The sequence below is a fragment of the Ammodytes marinus genome (genome assembly GCF_949987685.1).
Source record: "Ammodytes marinus genome assembly, chromosome: 6".
In the NCBI taxonomy this organism is placed as follows: Eukaryota; Metazoa; Chordata; class Actinopteri; order Uranoscopiformes; family Ammodytidae; genus Ammodytes; species Ammodytes marinus.
In genome coordinates this window covers 9,325,943-9,349,621 of record NC_137235.1, presented here as the reverse complement: position 1 = coordinate 9,349,621, position 23,679 = coordinate 9,325,943, and the positions used below count along the sequence as shown (strand labels likewise).

General features: G+C 40.2%; 1 protein-coding gene across 1 annotated transcript in view; it reads right to left on the bottom strand.

Annotated features, from left to right (window-relative positions):
• Positions 1-21,409, bottom strand: part of mad1l1 (mitotic arrest deficient 1 like 1) — a 128,654-nt gene extending 107,245 nt beyond the window's left edge. Inside the window, exons 1-15 of the mRNA XM_080029204.1 lie at positions 21,322-21,409; positions 20,615-20,778; positions 20,377-20,517; positions 18,415-18,594; positions 18,046-18,170; positions 17,840-17,921; positions 17,625-17,755; positions 16,592-16,706; positions 16,221-16,282; positions 11,825-11,911; positions 10,948-11,092; positions 3,491-3,631; positions 3,025-3,081; positions 1,886-1,977; positions 1,598-1,688 (exon numbers count right to left, since the gene is read on the bottom strand). Coding sequence (XP_079885330.1) covers positions 1,598-1,688; positions 1,886-1,977; positions 3,025-3,081; positions 3,491-3,631; positions 10,948-11,092; positions 11,825-11,911; positions 16,221-16,282; positions 16,592-16,706; positions 17,625-17,755; positions 17,840-17,921; positions 18,046-18,170; positions 18,415-18,594; positions 20,377-20,517; positions 20,615-20,758 — 1,593 coding nt within the window. The 5' untranslated portion in view covers positions 20,759-20,778; positions 21,322-21,409. The remainder of the gene's footprint in view (positions 1-1,597; positions 1,689-1,885; positions 1,978-3,024; positions 3,082-3,490; positions 3,632-10,947; positions 11,093-11,824; positions 11,912-16,220; positions 16,283-16,591; positions 16,707-17,624; positions 17,756-17,839; positions 17,922-18,045; positions 18,171-18,414; positions 18,595-20,376; positions 20,518-20,614; positions 20,779-21,321) is intronic.
• Between the last annotated feature and the right edge of the window lie 2,270 nt (positions 21,410-23,679).

Sequence of the window (23,679 nt, the reverse complement as noted above, 5' to 3'; positions counted from 1 at the left end):
ACTCTTAAGAAACGATCCATTCACTGTGGAACCTTAACCTGTACACCCACCCACCCAAACACACACTGCCACGCACGCTCGCTTGTCAATTGCTTTAAAGCGGTGGTCATGCTTGAGAACACATGGGTTTAATTTACCCCACGGCTAAATGGAACCAACACGCTTTCCCACACGTTTCATTTAAGTGTCCTGGTAGGCTTAGTTTGGCACAGTATGAGTCGGGGGACTTAGGGGACCTGACTCAGATCAAACACACACACACATACATACACACACACACACACACACACACACACACACATACACACGAGGAAGGATCGGGCCAAACAGAGTGAGTTAGTTTAGTAACTATGCAAGATGAAAGTAGCTGGATTAGATGCACACAGTCACTTGTGTGTGTGAGGGAAGTTAATGTGGCTACTAGGGATGGCCATTTAGAATTTTTTCTTTAAACGGTTAACCACCAGAATTAACGGTTATTAACCGGTTAACCGTTAAGATTTAATGTAGCCTATTTATAGAGAAATACATGAAGCATTATAGCAGGGCTCCCGACCTTTTTTTGTTCCAAGGACCGGCATATTAATTTAAAAACAATTCAGGGACCAGTAGCCAATTTAAATGCCTACATTTTGACATTCACACGGCACCTTTGTCTGTTGTGAGAAGAGGTCTAGTATGCGAATGTAGGAGCAGAAAGTGCAATAAGTGACTGAAAAGGGACATTTACACACACAGGCTTAGGGGATGGGCAGCCTACCGAAACCCGGTGCTGAGCACGGAGCAACATTTTGAAAGACCGTAATATTGATGAGCTCCGATGTTATCAGTACTGTATAACGATACTTAACGCTTTTGTTTATGACGGATTTTCGTTATTGATCCTGGCACACAATCATGGCAGACCTGTGTCTGTGCAGGGGCACTCACTGCGGTGATAGATGCAGGACAGCATCCACCTTGAAGGCTAATGCTAGCGCTATGTTAAACTAGCGGGAGCCCACGCTGTTAATCAAATTATACAAACATATGACACGGGAGTGTTGTGACCATAAATTGTGACTGGGAGCGTACCATGGACCTACACTACTCGTTTCATTCTTTACCGACAGTTGGCATTCTTACATCCGGTTTAGCGATATCAAAATAAGAGTCCGGATTTCAGAGGAATTAAGATTATTATTATTTTTTTAACCGTTTAACCTTTAGTATTAACCGGTTAAAGATCTTCTTAACGGTTAACCAGTTAACCATGGACATCCCTAGTGGCTACCAGCTAGGAGTAATTTCAGCCAGTTTCATCCCCGGGCCGACACTATGGAAAGGCTACATTTATTTTGACGATATCTCTTTCCCTCACCGGTCCGTCCATTCTAATCCCCTTCAACCAATAAAAGGATGACTTTAAATCAGCCACAGGGTCTACACATTTTTCATTGGAAGCTGCTGGAAATCACACATGGGAAGCGTTTGTAGGAGTCAATCTGCGAAGTCATACGGACTAGGCTGCTGCCATTGGGGTTATTAAATTGGTTCCTTTGTGCCAGACGAGTGAATCCATCACAGGAAACAGTTGGAGGGAATTATTGGTTCTTACCTGTAGGTTGTGTCTCTCCAGCCTCATCTCTAGAATGTTGTTCTGTTCTTCCAAACGCTGCCGCTCTGCCTCTAAATCTTCAATTTTCTGTCTGAAAGAAAGCATGCACACAAACTCATTTGCTTATTAATATCTACCATGCAGAATAATGACTATGTGCATTTCAAGTCCCGGGCTTTGTGTGAAGAGAGTGTGTGGAGAGAGTGTGTGTAGAGTGTGTCTGTGTGTGAGTGTGTGTAGTGCGTGTGTGTGTGTGTGCGTGCGTGCGTGTGTGTGTGTTACAACTACCTGAGTATGTTGACCTCTTCTTTGGTCACTGTAGGGTTGCTATCAACAGCAGAGGTCTGCTGCTTTTTTAAAGACTCCAACTCCAGCTCCACCTGGGAGAGACAGAGAGGAGAAAATAGGCCCGGTGCACTAGCATCAGACCACCTTTGGCCGTGTGCCTGGCAGAAACGTTTTGTCTAAATCCTAAGGACTCTATTACAGCCTGCTGGAATCTTTTTGAGACAGACATCCTGACAAAAAGATATATCCTTTATACACCATTAGTCCATCATATTTCATTTAACAATGCCCCAATCTTTTTCCCCTTAGTACTTCTTTTTACCTTGTCTGTGTCTTAGCCACTTTAACTCTGATTTCCCTCTCCTATCTGCAATTATCCCTCATTTCCATTTCCCTTTTTTTTTTTTTTTTTTTTTTGACAGAATCTGTCTGTCTCTCAGCTCATCCTCTCTCCCAGTCTTCCGAGGACAGATAAGTAATTACTGCTATACCAGACAGGTGGATTTCACGCGTCAACAGTCATTGCCATGGCTGTGTTGATGTCTCCTCGGCAACAAGGAGCCATGAAAAGAAGGGAGATCAGGGAACCGGTGGAGAAGACGCAAAGACGGAGTCACCGAGTGTGTTAAAGACTTTAGGTCACACCTGCCACCTCCCTGCCTTTTCCCTGTTTTATAGCTGTCTACTTTGTCACTTTTCTGTAGTTTCTCAATTAACTTATAGCAGATGCACAGAAGAAGCACAGAAGAACTGGCTCAATTAATCTTCTTTCTTCAGCATGTTAGTCACAGAGGCATTGGAGCATCTTTGACTCACCGAAAGGAACTGTACACCTATCAAGATAATAGTCGTTACTAAAAAGGTACTTCAGACAGTTTTAGTGCTCATGGCTGAATTTACAATATCTTAGGTCATTTGAATAGCAATAAAGATTTCTATGGTTTAAATAAATGTCTTACATTTTCTCTTCTTGCATCCTTCATGGTACAAATATAATATATGGTTTCGTACGAATATAAGTTAACTTGGGTCAAATATATTTAAGCTTGTAAGAGGAAAAATGTTTTGTATGTCTCAGAAATAAATGCTGCCGACAACATGGTGTGGCGTGGGAGTGTGTGTGGTTTATGTATACTTACTGCTTGCAGCTGCAGTTTCAGACTCCCTGTCTCTTCCTGTGCTTTGGTCAGCTGGGCCTGAATAATGGACAGAACAGAGGGAAGAAACGTACCGACACAAAATATTTCAAATGAATTCCTGTCCCACAGATATACAGCATTGACCTTCCGTCAATAACAAGCATGTGAGCAGAAAGAAGTATCCATATATTATCCAAAGTGTGCAGCTCATTCACTGGTGCTTCTCTGTTTTGTTCTAGTGTTGCTCAATGTCCCTGTGTACTTCAAGTGCATTTCTATCAGAGTGTAGTGCAGATCTGTCAATCAAGAGTATTGAACGTCTATAAACGAAGCAGCTGAGCGGTATGCATTTGTATGCCTTAAGCTATGAGTAAAATGTCACTTAATAACATGATAAACAAAGACACTATCAAAACAAGTATTGTGTTTGTTTGTATATGTATGTGCATGCAGCCTGCACACGCACCTCCATCTCTGCAGTGTAGTTCTGTGTCCTTTGCAGTACATCCTCTGCCTCTCTGAGCCTCTTGCTGAGTTGAGGGGAGTACTCACCGGGAGTCAGCTCGCTGTCATAGGACTCTAATATGGCGCGCATTCCATCACGCTCCTGTAACACACAAACACACATACATTAACTTAAAAGGTGACATATTATGCTCATAACAAGGTTACAATTTGTGTTTTGGGTATCTATGTGAAACTGTTTTCATGGTTTATTATTTTTTTTCATGGTTTATTATTGTTATTTTTTTCTTCATCTCTGCCCCCCTTCCAAAGTCTACTTTGATTGGTCAGCACTCACATGTGTGAGCAGACACAGGCACTCACCAACTCCAAACAACTATGGCCATATTTTTGCTCGTGTTGTGCATCACTTCTACCGCAAATATCACCACAATAACTCACTTGCACCAAACCAATACTCTGGTTATGTAACTGGCTTAAAATGAAGCTGAGCATTTACAGTTTCTCTATACATATTCAGACTTTTTATTTCTTTCCTCTTTCTTCAGCGGTTGGTGCGAGTATGGCTTTGCACAACCAAGGGTAAACTGTTCAGTGTGAAACCTGGTGGGCTGAACTATTCTAATAAGCGCCGGTTGTGACGTACAAACCAACATGCTAAAGCACATTTTCTGGGACTCAACAGCCCAAAAGTATATGATTTGCTTTTCTTATGTCGGCATTTGTGGGTTGCTAGGCCCCAGATACCCAAATGTATGCGCCTACGTACTGAACAAGTTAGCATTGCCATAGTATTTCCCTTCTAACACTACAAAATTTAAAAATCTTGATCTTTACTTGATGTTTCCATGAGGCCGATGAAGAAAAAAGTTGTGACATTACAGAATTTTATGCAATGGGATGGGTCTGTGTGTATGAGCGAGTGTATATCAAAGCTATTCGATTTTTTTCTGATTTGTCTGTTACTTTTGAATGATAAATATAATGTAACTGCCTTTCTCATCCAAGCTTTGACAAGGGAAAGCATAGGGTTATGGTTGTGCTCATCTGCATTATTCCTTAAATAAGAACTAAATCAAAAGGCTAATGTCTTTTTTAACAAAGGATGAAAGAACTAATCAAAAAAGGATATCAGTCATGACCGAGAAATGTCTTTGAATAGTAGGCATGTAATATATAGAGATAAGCCAAAAAAAAATCTAATTAAATGTTCCTCCTCTATGATACTGGGATGAAAGACTTGTTCTCAACACAGCACCGTGTCCACTCAATCAACACACCAAGCAATTGCTTCTCATAAAGAAAATATGATAATAACCTACTCAAGTCAACATCTTCTCAAGTGTCAGTCATACTGACACACTGTCTCCAAATAGCTCATGAGTCTCTGTTTGTCAGTGAGTGTCTTCATACTTGATGTTTGAGTGTGTATGTTTATTTTCACAAACAAAAACAAGTGTAGCTTTGTATGTTTCCCCCAAAACACAGACACAAATATAAAGGAAGACAGCCATCTACAGGAAGTATTAGAAATGAAGTGTGTACGAGAATTGGTGATGGGGAAAGATGGAGATAAATGGTAGCTGACAGACAAACTTGAACAAACAGCTAAGGGCCTGTTACTGCCTCTAAACCAATACATTTTATAAACCAATGGTCCATTTCAGCCAGTCTGAATATTCTGCATTTGCTGCTGATGTGAAAACATTCAACAGTCTAATGTGAGAACAAAGTAGTGTTCCACTTCTAAATAGTTTTAATACGTTAGACTTTCATCTACTTAATTGCTGTTAAGTTACTATCTATCAAAGAATAAGGTAAAACGATGGTGATTGAGCTTATGATCCACTGATGCAAGCGCTTGTGTGTGCAGATTCGCAGAGTAATACGATGTGAGTGTCTGTGGCGACTTTCCTGCACTAAAGATCAATAGCAGCGCACAGATAGGGATGTCATTTACATCAGTCAGCAGGGGTGTCTTCGATTGTACTCTGAACATGGGAAATTAAGACTCAGTAGAACCGAGTTTCGATCTGTATGCGTTCCAGTGCATTTGGAAGGTTCTTTTTATGTTGGGTTTGTAAGACATGTTCCAAAATTCATGAAAAAGCTAAATCTGCATACTGATCACTTTGAGCTGTTGGAAGTTCCTGAATTGGGCCCTGAGCATAATACGCCACAGAATCACACACATGTCACAAACATTCATTTCAACACATCTGAGCATTTTACCCAATTCAACCTTTGAGCTTGTAACAGTAATGAATGATTACAACACCACTACAATTTACGTGTAACATAGAGACATAGAGAGCATGAAATAGGCCACGCCCATCGTGGGGGAAAACATTGACCAGCGCTCCATCCACTTTGTATTGAAGGAGACCCGTCTTCTGCAAACAAACTTAATTAAAATGTAATCAAACATCCATTTAAGAAAAAAACTTTACTTTCTTGAAAGCCACAACTCTTGTCTGTCTATATGAGCTGCTTTTGTGAAAAACAAATTGAGTCATTTTCGATATTGAGGTGTTGTTGTCCGGTCGGACCCATAGTGGGGGAAACCGTTGAAAACCGTTCCATTCACTTTGTATTGAAGGAGACCTGTCTTCTGCAAACAAACTTAATTAAAACGTAATCGAACATCCATTTAACAAAAAAACGTTACTTTCTTTAAAGCCACGACTGTTGTCTGTCCATACGAGCTGTTTTTGTGAAAAATTATTGAGTAATTTTCAATATTGAGGTGTTTTTTCCCGTCCGTGAGGGTAAGCCTATGGTTAGCCTACAGCAGAAGGCTAACATTAGTCTAGCATACAGCATACATTAGTTAAGAGTTTTGTCTCGATATTGAAAATTACTAAATATAATTTTTCACAAAAACAGCTCGTATAGACAGATAAGAGTCGTGGCTTTAAAGAAAGTAACGTGTATTTGTGAAAGGCAGACAGCCCATTTATCAATGCAAATTTACTGTCAGTCAAGGCTGTTAAAAGGATGCTTCTCCTCCCCTCACTTTATTGCACTGGCATGCTCTGTCTTTTAATAAACATCTCACAAAACAGCTGGGTTGGTGGTAATACCATCCTTGAATTTTTGAGAGTCATTTAAAGCTCAATAGCCTATTATTAATGGGGCTAATTCAGGGAAGTGTATTCAATTCAGGCTGAAGTCAGGTAATAAATACAGGCAGTAAAGATAACTGCATGTACTATCTGTTGACTGCTAAGTAGGGCTGTCTTTTTGAAAAGAAAGGCTTATAAGTCTCTCTCTCCTTTCCAACAGCAGACCAGACTGAACAGAAGTAAGTACAAAAAGGTAAAACACATTTAGAGGTCAGTGTCAATGTGTTCTAACCTGCCATCCCCTTTGGCTATTTACTGTCCATTAACATGCAATGAAATTCACTCAATCTAAAATCAACAATCGGTCTGCGCTTCTCCGATAAAAAAACTCTCATTTAAAGAAAACACAAACAAACAAAGAGGGCACGGGAGGACAGAGTGATAAAACTGTCATTACTGTTCTCATCATCTATTCTTTTAAATTGCTTTTGTGTCATCTCTTTTATCTAGTGTGTGTGAAGATGTGACTGTGCCTCTAATGGGCCAGCAGCAACTCTGTCCCACCGAAGTATATAGGAAACCGAGCACGGCAACAGATTAATAAAGGAGACGTAGCCCTATAGCAGAGAGGAAGGATGCAATTTGTCCTCCTCCCCCCATTCCCTAACAACTGCTGTCAAGGTGCAGCTGAGCAAGCTACTAAATCATCATTGATTTTTGAGCCGGTATGTGGCTATAGTGGATTCCCACAGGTGGATGGGGGGGCTGGAGACCTTAAACTATTAGTTGACGATTCTAAGTAGTTGATTAAGGCAAGGAAAGTTTATTTATAGAGCACAATTCAGACACAAGGCCATTCAATGTGCTTTAGTTGTTTATCAAAACAAATTAGCTTTTCATAAATTGATTCATAGTTTGTCATTTCTTAACCAAAAATGTCAGAAACTTCCCTGGTGCCAGATACGGAAGCACAGCTCCCCATCTTGTTCTGATACAAAAGCTCTTTTGTCTTGATTTCATTATAATCATTATTACCATAATAAAATCATCATTGTGTCATATTTAATGGTTTGGTTTTATGTCAAAGTTTACATGATTCTGTGTCAAAAAGCACAGCACTTAAAAACATATATACACAGAAATCCAATAAATTAAAATGTATTCCAAATTATTTGAACCTTCTTTTTTTTTTATCCGTTTCCAAACTTTCCATACATGAGTTCAAAAGTATAACAGAAATTCAAAGAGCATAATGGCAAATCGGCAACTCCTTCATAAGGTTTTCAAAGTGAATATTTAAACAAAGAAATCCTATTAAAAAAAAGAAATAACGATGGCCGCTTCTTTCACCTGAACAGAGCGAACAAAGTTGGGCTTGATGATAAAGCAGCAGCAAAAACTGTAAATAAACAAAAGCATCATTGAAGTAAAGTAGAATGTGGTGAAAGGGAACTTGGGTTAACCTGATTGGCCTTTGGAAAATGGATAAGTGACAACAGTCGGATATAATAATAATAATAATAATAATAATAATAATAATAATAATAATAATAATAATAATAATAATGGATTGGATTTATATAGCGCTTTTCAAGGCACTCAAAGACGCTTTACATGGTTCCATGCATGCTCTATAGGGTTTAAGTCTAGAGATTGACTTGGCCAGTCTAAAACTTTCAATTTCTTGCCCCTGATGAACTCCTTTGTTGTTTTTGCAGTTTTTTAGGGTCATTACCTTGCTGCATGATGAAGGATCTTCCAATCAGTTTCTTTAAATTGGCAAGGCTAAAGTTTGGAGAAAGAAAGGATCTGCTCATGACCCCAAGCATACAAGCTCATCTGTGAAACACGGTGGAGGCAATGTCATGGCTTGGGCTTGCATGGCTTCTTCTCGGATGGGCTCATTAATCTTCATTAATGATGTAACACATGATGGCAACAGCAAAATTTACAGAAGTTTACACAAACATTTTGTCTGCCAATTTAAAGAAAGATGCAACCAAACTGATTGGAAGATCCTACATAATGCAGCAAGATAATGACCCAAAACACACTGCAAAAACAACAAAGGAGTTAATCGGGGTCAAGAAATGAAAGGTTTTAGACTGGTCAAGTCAATCTCCAGACTTAAACCCTATAGAGCAGTGGTTCTCAAAGTGCGGCCCGCGGCCCGCATTGAATTATAAATTATTTTAAAAAATAAAATAAAAATTATCATATTTTTTATTTTTTATTTTTTTTATTGAAACGCACGGAGGGGATGCGTCCCCCGTAACAGTAAAAACAGTACAGGGGTCGAAACACTTAAATATCCCTCCTAATTGTTTGTATTCATTCCCCACTTATTAAACTTGCGAAGTTCGGCTGGCCTCTGCTTCTCGTTGCAGACGGCTGGTCAGCCTCCCGCAGTGCAGCAGGCAGTGTAGTGGTCCCAATGTAAGTTGTTAGATAGTGAGCTTGTCAAGCCCAATACGATGCACTTTCTCACATTCAAGGTGAATTAGATTAGGTCAAGTGTCTAAGGATGGATGCTAACATTATCTGGTTTCTAACTCTTTTGCCTAAAGTTTAGCTAACAAACTAACGTTAGCTAGCTGCTGATAGCCATGGAACTATCTGCCTAGTTGACTGCTGATAGCCCACCCTGTTTATTTCCAATGTATAGTGTCATAATAGTTAACACTGCTTCTGCATCATGAGTAGTGAGTCCTACAAAAAAACACTCCAAAAGCTGATACGTTTTCAATGTGTAGAAAGTTTTGAACAATAAAGTAGAATAAATATTTGAATGCAATACAGAATGCCTCAGTGCCTTGATTTATATTCCATTAGATGTGTCAATGGGAGCGAGTTGTCTTTTCCTTAAGACCCCCAGACCCCCGCTTTTAATGTGTGTTCCCCAATGTTGAAATGAGACCTAGCCCTTCATTTATTACTTTAAATGTGTTAATTACACAGTATTGGATGCTGACCAATACATGTAAACTGTAAAGACGCTGGCCATTGAAATTATTTCAGTTTTATTTATTTTTTTCCTTCGGCGGCCCTCGGTCCAATGTTGGGTTCCTAAATTGGCCCTCAGCTATCAAAAGTTTGAGAACCCCTGCTATAGAGCAAGCATTTTACCTGCTAAAGAGGAGACTAAAGAGAGTAAACAAACAGCAACTGAATAAGGCTGTGGTGAAAGCCTGGAAAAGCATCACAAAGGAGGATTCAAAAGTTGTTTGATGTCAATGGGTCACAGGCTTGATGCAGTTGTTGCAAGCGAAGGCTTTGCAACAAAATATTAAGTCTTATTCACTTTAATTTATTTTAAGTCCATCTGTTCCAATACTTTTGCTCACCTAAAAATGTGTTGTTCCTTTACAAATAATGCTATCTTCTCAGGTGTGTATCAGATCCAGATGTGAATACCTGGAAATGAAAGCTGAAATGTTGATCTATTGTCTCATATTCATATTTTGGTGTCAAACCCAAATGTTTCCAGTCTAAAGCAAAAATAAAGGAATTGGCCTCACTGTTCCGATACTTATGGAGGGGACTGTATCTTCAGTTCCAACTTAAACGTAGGGATTTGCTGCTACTTACTGTTTTATTTCTTTGTAGTGCTGGGCAATATGTCAAATAATAACATTTCTTGTGATTGTTCACATTGATTGGTTTCAGCCCTACTAAATGTATTACTTTAGTATTTTGTAGTTGAGTTGGGAGGATTATACAAAACAGTAATTTGTATACATGGTTAAATAAAAAGGTTTCAGTAAATTCAACCATGGTAGATATGCTTATAGAACTTGATGAATATTTTGTTGGTTCGAACTAAAATAAATCAGTAAAATACAGAAATAAATAAAGGGGTACGAGTTTTAAAAATACAACTTTTAACAACAAATACTGCAATTAAAACTTATTTTTAATTCACTGTGACTTGAATCCTCTGAAGGCTTGGTAAAGTGAGAATTTTGGAATATGGTCCCTCTGCCAAAACGGTTTTGGGTCAAGCCATATTTGCAGAATGCCTGTAGCCCTGCTTAGTAATATAGAGTGTGTGTGTGTGTGTGTGTGTGTGTGTGTGTGTGTACACTAAGAGACTCAGCATGTTGACCTAGGGAATTACACACACTGAGAAATCAATATCGCAGAGAGGTCTAGTCAGGAACTGCAGCAGGGGAAGCAAGCAAGCAAGACGGATTGGGGAGTCACGTGACATCCATCGACCAATCGGAGGGACAGAGGGGAAAATGGGGAGATTAGCAATTCTGTGCCGGCCTTGAAATTCGAGTGCCCACTGTTTTCCCTGAGTGTAATATTCTGGCATTGGGTGATGGATAGGTCTTATCATGCCGAGTGTGTATTTTTAGATTTGTTTTTGTGTGTATTATTGTTGTTGTACCTTGGTTAATAACAGCACTCTCTTCTGCAGTCGACGGACAAGCGCCTCCTGCGTCTCCCTCTTCTTCTGCTCCTCCAGAGTCTTGCTGCGCTGCTGGTTCCGCTCTGCACGGAGCTCAGACTGAGAATGCTCCACACTCCTTACACTGAGGGACCACGATAAATGAATAGGTATAAAGCAATATAGTGTGTGTGCGTGTGTGTGTGTGTGCGGGTTAATGACAGGGAGAGGAAAGGGCAGGGGAAACAAGTTGATTAGTGCCGACTGTTCAGACAATATGAGGAAAGCAATTTGTAGTCAATTTAGAATAACAATGCCTAAAAGATAACTTAACTTACTTAACTGACTGCAATTCCCAGACAAATGTCCAGAATCGTGTGCCAGGTCTGATCAATAAGACAATAATTACACCACATGCTCCCCCAACACCATTCACCACCACTCTCCCCATTCTTCCGTTTCTAATATTTCATAATGAGGCCAATATGCTGAGCAGAAGAGGGACGCTTTTTAGCTCATGAAAGCTTCCTTAGCTGGACTGAGCTTCAGAATGAATACCAGTGCATGTGCACAGCCCTTCCCCTATAGACATTACCTCTGCCTAAACAGGACAAGTTTAATTAGTGAATTCCCCCCTCTCTCTCAATCACAATCTCTCACATTATACACATACACACTCACACACCAGTGGTTACTGTCAGGAGTGCTATCAGAAACAGGACCAGTTTAATTAACTGTGTGACAATTAAGGACTTCTCACAGATACGCTCTAATAGATACATGGGGGAAGAGAGGAATTCGGGCAGACAAAATGAGAGAAAAAAGGTCTGAAGGGAGAAAGAGGGATTTTGTGCATGCGTGAAGAGGTGTGTGTTACCGGCTATTGAGTGTGTAGTTCTGCTCTTTCAGAGCAATTTCCCTCTGCTGGATCTGAATCACCTCCCTGGACAGATCCTCTGGCTTCCTACAGACAGACATGCACAGAACTGTTAGCATGCACGTTCCCACCCACACATTCATTCATTCATACATACACTCACACAGACACACACACACACACACACACACACAATGAAATATCAATATGACTGTGAGAGCAGAGGACAGAGAACAGATAAAAAAACAAAAGCTTTTCCATATTCTTTTGTTAGCCGGCCAGTAGGGAGAAGGGAAATAAAATGACATGAGCAGCAGAGGGAGAGATGAGAGGAGGATAGTGGGCTAAACACTGGCCACAGTTCTTCAAAACAAACTCACTTCTTGGGAGAGATTGATAGATTACACAGCGCATGCACGTACACGCACAAATGGGAAGACAACAATGTAGAAGGTCACATACATAACAAAAATGGACCACTTTACCTTCAAACTCCTGTTTGTAACTACGGGGGATCTGTCCAGAAAGAATCTTTATCTCTTGTGAAGTGAACATGCGTTAGGGGAGTTTAGCTCAAAACCCTTTGCTGCCACCAAGCAGTTACAATTAAAAACCTGAAAAGGGATGCAGCTTTCTTTACACTGGAACTCAACATCATGAAGTTTAGCAGGGTTTTCCCTTAACGCGGGCTGCCGGCCAAACAGCAGGACATTAAAGCATTTCCAGCCGGCTACTCTTTCCCTCAGAATGTCCTGTGTCTGTTAGAGAAATGCTGGTTTTAAACGTGAAACTGCGTTGTTGCGTTTAACCGTTGTATCGTTTTACAAACAAGCTACTATCAATAAAAAAGCGGTCTGTATGTCATCTCACCGTTTTGGCTTAAGGCTGGGGACCAGTGTAGGTCAGTGTAACTTGCTTTTCCTTCCATAACACAAATCAAGCATGACACTGAACTCTAGGTTTTCCTTACTTGGTGGCTCTGACAATCTGGTATTGTGGTCTGCCGAGGCCAATTGACAAATCACACACCTGGAAGGAAGGAGCTGACCTGTTGAAAAGTACTGCATGCCTGGTAAACCAGAGTAGTATGGTAGAGCAGTACAGTTGGGTGGCGTGGATTTATCACCACTTTCACTTCTGCTAGGCAGAGCCTCAGGTATGGAAATAATCTCATGACTAAAATATGAGTTCATGAATCATTTGATGGAATAACTGTGGTGCCCCAAAGTAGGTAATTCCACATTGCTCTGAGCACAGAGGGATTAGCCTGCTCCAGATCTCATATGAGAGGCTCTTCTAAGTTTTGCTGTTTGGGAGGAGTTCTTTTTTTTTTACAGTTTGCCTGGTGAAAACCTTCCTGAAAAGAAAACCATTACCCTTAAAAACCTTCCATATATATTAATCAACTATCCCTTCAACATTGTTCCATGTAACAGCTCAATCTTAAAATATTTTCAGACTGTTTCTGTCAATTCTATTTTCCCTTGCCACGTGGAAACCACAGACAAGCAAGCACAATGTTATCAGATTGTGTGTTACAGAAGGAAAGGAAAGAAACACCAGCAACCAGCCAACCGCTGTCAAATTCAAGCTGTGGCTTTTGCCTTGTCTACTCCACCAGGCAGCCACATTGATTGGTATTGGGGAGGGCTAGCTTCTGCCCAAAAGTTATTTCCGTCTGGCAAAACAGCACAAATGGCTGGTAAGATTAAGAAACCAAATCCTCGGTTGCAAGATACAGACTTCTCAGATACAGCCTACTGTATGTGTTTTGTCCTAATCATAGAAGACACCATAACATATTCAATCTTTTCACACCAGTAATGACCAACCCAAAATGTCTAGTGACAGAACGAGAAAAAATATGAAAACTAAAAGTAAAACAATGCTGCAAGTATCTGGAGGTGGAAGATATGAGAAATGACTAACAGGCCTGCAAAATTAACAAATCAATAATACAAAAAAGTTCCGGGAATTATGTAAATGTGATTTTTCTGACAGTTATTGTGATTGCCTGCCGCATAAGGATGACAGCATACATTGGGACGAAAACCTAGGTCAGACACATGCCATAGTGTAGATTGTTCAGCCCAAAATAATTCAATAAGTACTATTTATTATAATAATACAAATAAGTTATTTGTAACTTATGTGATGTTTTTTTTTAATAGTGCAGCAATGTGTTTCATACATTCACAGTTCTTGCACTATGTCTTCAAATAGTCACTTTAAAAACCTTATGAAGAAGTTGTCAGTTTGCTATTGCGCTTGCTTGTGCACTTGCTTGTGCACATGTCATCTCATTAGCATCTGTACTTTGGCCGTGACGCACCTCTCCCAAGTGTGCCGTGGCCAAGGAAGTGTTCCGTGCTGGAGTATGGATGGCGTGCTCACACTAGCCAAACGATCTAGACTTTAGGGGGAAAATGTGAACGGCACGGAACAGATGGCCTAGTATGAGTGCCTCCTGAATGACAGAACTAGAAGAGGCCAAATCAATTTCTAGGAGGGGACGCTTTGTTTTGATGCCACGTCATTAATTCATCAGACATGGTTGCATTACTGTCACAGTGCAGTGTCATCAATTCTCTTTTCCATTGAAACTTTTTTAACGACAAAAAGTCTTAAATGACATGAATCCAGAGTGCTTCACTTATTCCATCACTCTTGAATCTGCTCATTAATCACAATTTATACCTTAAAGATTCAGCACAAAACAAATGATGAAATAATGTCTGCCATCCTATCGACAACCACAAAGTGCTACTTATGCACACATCCTAGTAGATACTGATTTTAAATTGAGTGAAATAAAGAACATGTTGGTGAATTTAACACTCCAGCTTTCAATTTGCCTCCAAACCACCGGACTGTGTCGGGAAAAACAACATCCTGACAATTAAGGTGACCATTTAGTAAACAATTAAAACAGCTTGAAGGAGCTGTTGATTTGCAAGCTACATTAACCTTTACTTTTGATCAGTATGAGCCTCACACATGGGGCTGCCCTTTACAAGCCATGTGTGCAACGCAGTGTATTTCCCCAGCACAGAGGCAGCCAATGATATGGCAGTCTGAAAACCTGAATTTTGAGAAGGGTTTCAAATGTTCAACTCAATTTACTAAGGATGACAGCCTAGCCTGACTAACATTTTCAGAAAAAATGATAGACAGTGGCTCAACCAAATGATTCTGTATATTGAGCTTAGGGCAGCATTAAGGCCCGGACACACCGGCCCGATAATCGCCGTCGGAGAGTCTGGAGGGGGCGGGGACACAAATCTGTTTGGTGTGTGCCGTGAAATCGGTCGTCGTAGATGTCGGCGGGCAGTCTTTCAGTTGGAGCGATTTGATTGGTGGAGGGCTAGCGAATCAGTGAAGCCGGGAAGTGAGGCAGGTAGCACAAACAGCTAACAACAGCTAGCCATTGTTTTAATGTGTTTGTTTGTTTCGTTCAGCGAGTACTCACATGCATCAACCCTTGTTGACTGCTCAACACCATGCTCGACACTCTCTGCTAAAGATGGTGACTGGAAAGACTGGAGCTGTCTGAATCGGCAGTCTCCATTTTCGGGTAGTCGGACCGGTGTGTCCTGGCCTTTACATTCCTGGGATCCTCTCAGGTCTTTTAATAACTGTACATTCAACAACTGCTATCAGCCACCACAGCGCATTACATAAGACTAAAATGAGACCTTACATAAGAAATATTTAATTTCCTTTTTATAATTCAGACAATATGTCTATCTTTGTCTTTTTTGCCCTGTAGAAAGGTGTAACACACACACACACATACAAACACACAGGGTACGCTGTATGGATGGGTTTCAATTAACATTCAGTTAACATCACAGAGCCAGAGTTAATCATAGGTAAAATGGTGTGTGTTTGCGTTTGTCCATGTGTGCATGCATGCATGTGATGGACAAGGCTGCAGTGTTTATAATGTGTCTGATCTGCTTCACTGCTCACAAGGCAACATGCAATCATTTCTCTCATTACCAGTTTTGACTGGATGCATTGAGACACTCGGGGCACACGCAAACAGGTAGAAAACAAACACACACCTATTCATGCTATTGCTATGGGAATCAATCCACAGTGATGAGGCACATTCATTTGGAGTGACCACAGCTCCACCTAGTGGTACTCATTCTTATCTCATGCATATTTACCACCACCAGTATGACTGTGTGTGAATGAATGGAACCTGGAACCCTGTAAAGCGTCTTTGAGTGCCTTGAAAAGCGCTATATAAATCCAATCCATTATTATTATTATTTTATAAAAAAAAAAATATATATATATATAAACAAAATGTTTTAAAACCAGAACTGGTCTTCTTCTGGTTTTCTATCTCATAATCACACAGTCCCACTTTGACACAGTGTCTGACCTTATGTTGAGTCCCGTAGATTGTCCCAGGTTCTCCCAGGCTTGGAGCTTCTCTGCCAACCTCTGAGAGGTTCGAGAAACAAAATGTTAGATTTGTGTCCACAGAGGAACTACACGACATCATCACTATGCCAGCAGGGGGCAGCTATATTGAGCAATATCATGGGGCATTTTTCAAAGTCGACTCTTTAAAATAAATTACAACTACAGTACAGCTAAAAAAAAATGTATTGTAAATTAAGAAAAGTTGGCCAAAAATACACAAATTTGCTGCATAAAACATCTGATATTATGGATAAAGATACGGTGTATTCAGACAATATTAACAGTGTGAATATCAATAAACCACAGAGTGAAATGCATTTAAATTACCTCCTTCTCCAGTTCCATATTGACCAGCTCTTCTTTGGCTTTCTCCATCCTCTCCAGCTTCCTCCTCAGCCCCTCAACCTCCTCTTTCAACAGACTGCAATTCTCTCTGCTCTCCCTGAACAGAGCAACAACAAAAACAACACAAAATCAGCTTCACAGTTTTGCCCTTAGTGTATGATGTAGAAAGAAATGGTATACCTTTGATCAGTGATCTGTAATTTACACATTGATTGTGATTTTAAAAATTTGACGAAGTAACCCAGCAACCATATCTGTCCACACATGAAATTAAGATAACTGTGAATTAGAAAGTTAATGCAGGAAATTGGTTTACATTTTTTTTTAAACATATTTCTCATTAATCTCACTACGGAAACTACATGAAACCACGTATATCACATAGCTTCTCTCTAAAAAAAGGGATGGAAGGGGCCATAGCAACAAAGACGAGAACAGAGGATACTGTGATAGGTTAATGGCTACACTGTTTCAGCTGCAAATTACAACCTTTTCATATAGCAGAGGACAGCCTGTAGATGTTATCAATAATGATAGATTATTATGTGTTAATTTCTGGCACTATATTACTTATCCAATTCTGCCTTTCTTAATTATGAATATACAATTATTTAAAAAGGTGTGTTAGCATCATTATTCTTAAACATATTCTTGAGAAAATAAATTAAGTTTCATGCCGATACTAATAGAGAGTAATCGTGTGAAGAAGAAAAACTAATGTGGCATTGCTTTTCTCCCACTTTGATATTATGAGACTAGGTAGAATAGTCATTACAAACCTGAACACACACTGTGTCTGGTTTGGAGCATTACAAAACAACATGGGTAAAGTCTCCTCTGTCACCTAATTTCTCCTTTTCTGTGTTGACCCGAATGTCACACTGAAAATGTCAACAGGTCGGAAGCAAATGTTTGGAGCCCCGAGGGATTGCACTAGGTTGTAGTCTTTAAAAAAATGATTCTGTCAAATCTATTGAAAGGTGGAACTTTTTGGAAAGCATCAAATGTATTTTACCTGAGGAAGGCATTATCTTCTCTGAGGCGCTTCAACTCCTTCTCCAGGTCTGGCATCTTGGCCACGTCTGACTTTACAGTCTTCACGATGGCCATGTCTTGCTCCTGGAGGGCAAGACACCTCTCTAACTCCTGCCATAGTGTGAAGAGAGAAATCAGCCAAAATAATTTGCTGCAGTACAAGTGTATTCTTATATAATGTAGGTGAATTTATACCTTAATTTTGATGATGTGCTCTGAGCAGTTGGACTGGGCCGCTTGGAGACTTTGGCAAAGCTGGGAAACTTCCTGGTACTTCCTGATTATAATAACAATCAGATAACAGTGTGTGGTCAGCATTTATCTTGTTCTATACAGCTATCCCCATGGATAAGCATAAAATAAAGCCAGGTAAGTAGTAGTCTCTCTGTATGACCGTGTACCTGTGTTGTAAGTCTAACTGTTCCTGCACTTCCTCGTTTTCCAGGGTTCGAGCAGAAATGATGGAGTCCTGGTTTTGAGTCTTCTGTTTTAGCTCTCTGATCTCATCCTTCAAAGTACTGACAGTCTGGGAACAGATTAAAGAGGTAAGCCAACAAAAAGATAGCAGACACGACCAGAGTACCAATGCATTAAGTGAAACTGTGAGTCTGTGTGTGTGTGTGTGTGTGTGTGTGTGTGTGTGTGTGTGTGTGTGTGTGTGTGTGTGTGTGTGTGTGTGTGTGTGTGTGTGTGTGTGTGTGTGTGTGTGTGTGTGTGTGTGTGTGCATGTGTTCAAGTGTGTGTTTAAGTGCGTGTTCAAGTGTGTGTACCTGATTGGCAGTGTTCAGTCTGGTATCTCGCTCCTCCAGTTTCTTGTTCAAGCCCTCCAGGTTCTTACGCAGAGCACGATTTGCCTCCACCTGCTCTGATAGGTTTTTAGCTGCTTCAGTCTCTCTTTCCTCCAACCTTTTTATTCGCCCTATGAGGTCCTGGTTCCTGTCAACCTCATGCTGTAACATAAAAGGTTGAGAAATAGGTTTTACTGAATGTCTTTTCAGGGGCTTATACGTCTTTGTGAGAGCAAAGTAAAATACTGTGCAGTAGAATTTGACGCCACGATATGATGCAATATATGAATAAGGGTGGGTTATATTGGATTTTATAGCGAAATCGAGATTTAAAAAAACACTTAGAAAATGTTGATAGTGGTGGTGAATTTCCACCATCTGAATAATCATGAATGTTCTCACTTTAGTGACTGTAAAAAAAATATATATATATAGGGGAAGGTGGGGTGATTTGTGCAACTTTTTACTCAAAGTGATTTTAAAGTGAGGCCTTGACAGTTATGTCTCCAACTCAAATATGTACATATATTTCAGGATGTTGTGCATCCCTGGCAATAAAAACTTTGGATCTGGAATAAACTGTTTAAGAAATATAGCTTTCGGAAAAAAAGTTGTCTTGTCGCACAAATCACCCCAAGTCACCATCATCATCTTTCTGGCCATCTGAACTCTCATCAGTGGTGTCGTTAAGTGGAATTGAGATGTCACTCTCTTCTGAGCTACTGTAGACAATCACTTTCTTTTGGTGACCAGCGTATACAGCCATGCCACTGGCACAACTCTCAGAAATGTACTTTGCACTAGTTGCTCCGTGCTTGTGGAACCAACTGCCACCTGACAAATGTGATTCCCCCTACATTTCTGCCTTTAAATCAAGGCTCAAAACCCATATGTACACCCTGGTGTTTCCTCCCCATTAACCTCTGCACTACTTACTTACCTCTGCACTACTATCTGTGTTTATGTGGATGTATGGGCTTTACGTCTTTTATTTTGGTTATTGTTATTTTACCTTCATTGTTTACCTACTGAATGCACTATGTACAGCACTTTGGACAGTGCAAACTGTCATAAATGTGCTTTTATAAATACATTTTACTTACTTACTTACTTATAACTCACCCAGGCCCTTGCGCACAAATCACCCCATCCCCAGAATTTTGGATAATAGGCATGATGCAGCAATTTAGGGTTGACATTGTGCTAATTATATAGACTCAAAGTGTAGCATACCAAAGCACTAAAACATGTGTCAAATGTTTTCAAACGTGTCTATAATTGTTCAGACACAATAATCAAAAAACCTTGATCATGGAAATTTTACTTTGAAAGGCAAAACACAGTTTTTTGAGCTTAAATGTGCTTATATCTTATTCCTTGTGTCTCCCTTCTTTACAGGATGAGTCAAATGGATGGCTCTTCTTAAATATGTGGTCACATTTCCAATTTCTTCCACGGTTTTCTAGAAACAATGGGTTTTGCAACTTCCAAAATGCACAAATCACCCCACCTTCCCCTATATATATATCCCGCTCGCTAACGGATACTCCTATGTTGACTTCCTGATTTATTTTGAATAGCCTCATAGGGAAGCCCGCAAATTTAATTTCAAAATCCCACACCTGTCACCATGGCTGAAAGCTTGGCTTGCCCATTGTATCTCCCACATTACAAAATGTTTGATTGTTTTTCACTAAAAAGTATATTCCCCTAAAAAACAGTCTGTCAAGCAATAAAAATACGTGGTGGTTAAATATTGTAAGGTAAAGTGATTTCAGTATTTTCAGAGCCACATTTTCATGTTATTGTCATCAATAATTATGATTATAAATAATCATGCCGTGGAATTTTGTCAATATCGTTAATCATCAGAATAATCGTGACATGGAATTTTCATATCATCCCGGGCCTATTTATGACTGCATCACGTTTCATGAGCTGTACCTCCAAGTCTCGTGCACTGTCACAAGCAGCCTTCTCTAGTTCATATCGAGCTCGCTTGTGACTCATCTCCATCTGCTTCTTCTCCTGGTCCAACTGGAGGCAGCGATTCTTAGAGTGAACCCTTTCTGCTGCTTCCAAAAACTAAAAAAGAAAGACAAGTCAGTCAGTGCACACGTTGCATGTTAATAGTTACCGGCTTTAAAAAGGCTTACTGTCAAGGCTGTCAGTTAGTTTATACCTCCATGCTGCGCTTGTACTGACTCTGCAAGTTCCCACTCCCTGCTGGGTGCTCTGACAGCCGCTGTGGAGGTTCATTGTGACTGATGAAGGAATTGAACGACTTCAAGGTGGTTAACACAGTCGTGTCATCTTCAAAATCCATTTTGAGGGATACCGGTGTTGCTGTGATCAAATGGAAAGTTCACAGAATGGGCAAGAGTAAGTCAAATTATACACAAGACAAAATAGCTATTTAATTGGCATAGATAGATAGATAGATAGATAGATAGATAGATAGATAGATAGATAGATAGATAGATAGATAGATAGATAGATAGATAGATAGATAGATAGTCAAGGGGAAGCAATAATGTTAATGTTGAATGAACGATAGTAATGCATAAGTAACTAACATTAGCTTCCTTGCTCACCACCAACAGCAAAATAAGTTCTTAAAGCGTACCCTAGCAGCTTAAACTATAGGCATAAATTTAGTATAGACATTCAGTAAAGTTATTCAAGCACTTTGGGCCTTTCACTGGGTTTAAATGTTCAAACTGAAGTGTTGTTCTAGCTCCCATGTCACCGCAGACTTGGCAAGATTACTAAGTTACATTTAAAGTATTTGTTGTTAGAGCTATTAAGATAGCAGCTAGCGAGCCTACACATCTTTAAAATAACCAACTTTCAACGTTATTACAGTGTGGCTCAAGCAACTGTCCTCACCTTAGAGCTGAATTGTTTATGTAGAAGGAGCAGGATGTTTTGGTGCAGCTAGCTTCTTAGCAGCATACACACACTACAGACAGAAATCCCTCCAGTTTAGGGTTTAGCTCGAATGAGATGCGTGTAGTATCGCGGGATTAAGTAGCGTATCGCGAGATGGTGTCCGCTGCAGTGCAGACTTCACAACAGCAATGTACAGTAAACAACTGAATGATGTTTTTCCATTATGAAGAGTAATAAGGAGACATTTAGATTCATAAGAAGACATTTTTCACTCTTCATGTAATTCACATTCAGGTGGATGGATGATTACAAATTATTAGCAGGACTCACAATCATTAAAAAATAGATAGCCTACAATTGGGGAAAAAAAAGAACCTTATTCTATTTGCAATGGGTTTCTCATCACTGCAACCTTTATGTAGGCTATTGGGATGTGTGTGTGACTTAATCAACATAAAAAATGTAATTGCATAGTTTGTCCCACAGAGAGCAGCACTGGTATATCCCAGTCATCAGTCTTCATTTTACACTGCAAGGTGAGGGAACTGGCTAACAGAGCTCTGTGATTGGCTCTCCGTTATCAAGATGCACATGCCATTCCTCCTTACAAGTGGATATACGGATATTGTTACCACATAACAGACTGACCTGACACTCGTGGTAATAATTTATCACTGGCATGGCCAATAAGGCACGAGCCCAGCTGTTACATTGATGGCAGTTTCAAAGATGACACACAAAAGAGGGGAAAACATGTGTGTGTTGTGGGTGACATAAAAAAAACATTTGGGTCACAATGTTATCGCTTAGGGGGAATCACAATCCAAGTAAATTTAAATTACAACAAACAGTGTTCCTTATCTGTCTTTGATTTTGCTGGCAACATTAGAGCCAACAATGACACACTCTCACTTCTGCATAAATACCTCATTGATTCCCACAAGGACATTTGACAGCCACATCTTAGCACTCAAGGACCAACTCTTGCTCTCTTAACAAGTGCCTTTATCTGAAGCAATAGCCGGACTATTTCTCATACAGCAAACATGCTTCTATTTTGATGTGCAAAGAAACCGGACGACAACTCAGTCCACTCAGATAGGACAATCCATGGGCTCACCCATAAAATGAGATTGCTAAACACAGAGTCACTGTGCCACCAAAATAAGCAGTTGACAGCAATTAAAACTGTTGTTGTTAACAGGAACTGGTCACGCCAAGCAGTGACAAGCTGGGAGAAGGGCACATGTAGCAGCTGATCAAGAGCAGTTAGTGTTTACAGTGACTTTAATCGCTAAATTGGCAAACCAAGTTCCCAGAGGACGGCAGCAGCAGAAGAGTTCAGGAAAAAAAAATTATGGGAAACATTAAATGAATGCAAGGGGGAGTGGGGGGGGGCCCACTGAAGGGCATTTTTTTAAAGGTTAGTTAAGATCCAAGAGGAAGAAGGTGGAGGGGTGTGAATTTGTCTGAAAAGGTCAGGCAGTAGACGTGTCCTCTTCAGAGTGACACAAGAGCTCCCGTCCTCTCTGTCACTTGTCTCTTTCTTTCTCATCCTTTGATCCTCGAGAGAATCCCTGTTCCAGTTCCGGTCCGTTGTCTTCACAACGTGTGCGGCCCCCGTTTCTCTTGTCTCCTTTGCTTGGATGGACTCCCTTGCTTACCGGCTAAACCAAGATATCTGTAGGATGAATGAAGTAAATGCACCAAAAATTTGCATACTCATGGACAGACATGCACACACACACACACGCACATGCACACACACACACACACACACGCACACGCACACACACACACACACACACACACACACGCGCGCGCACACACACACACACACACACACACACACACACACACACACACACACACACACACACACACACACACACACACATATACACAACATATAAGAAGTAAATCAGCAGAAGTGCCCGCAGATGTGCCTCTTCATTGCCATCTGTTGTGAAGAATGTGAGAGCAGCACACACAAAGCCATCTCACATTCGTTGGCCTTTCCTCCCACAGCATTTAAACATCACCACAAACATGAATACGTCAGTTGTGTGAATTGTAAAGGCTTGGTTGACATCTAGAAAAATCTATAGTTCGTTTTTTTCTATTCTATTTTCTTGTGTTTGTGTAGGCGATGTCGACTTCCACATCCTATTAGATAACTGCATAATGGTCAGAACTCGTAATCACGTGTTTCAAAAATCCCATAAAAGGGCTTTTGGCATGACCAGTCTTCTGAGATGATAGTAAAGTAATTAAACTTATCTCACACAATTACTACAGACAATTAAGCTTCTTAAATTTTTCTTCATTGCTACATTGCGTTCCAATAGTCCTTTA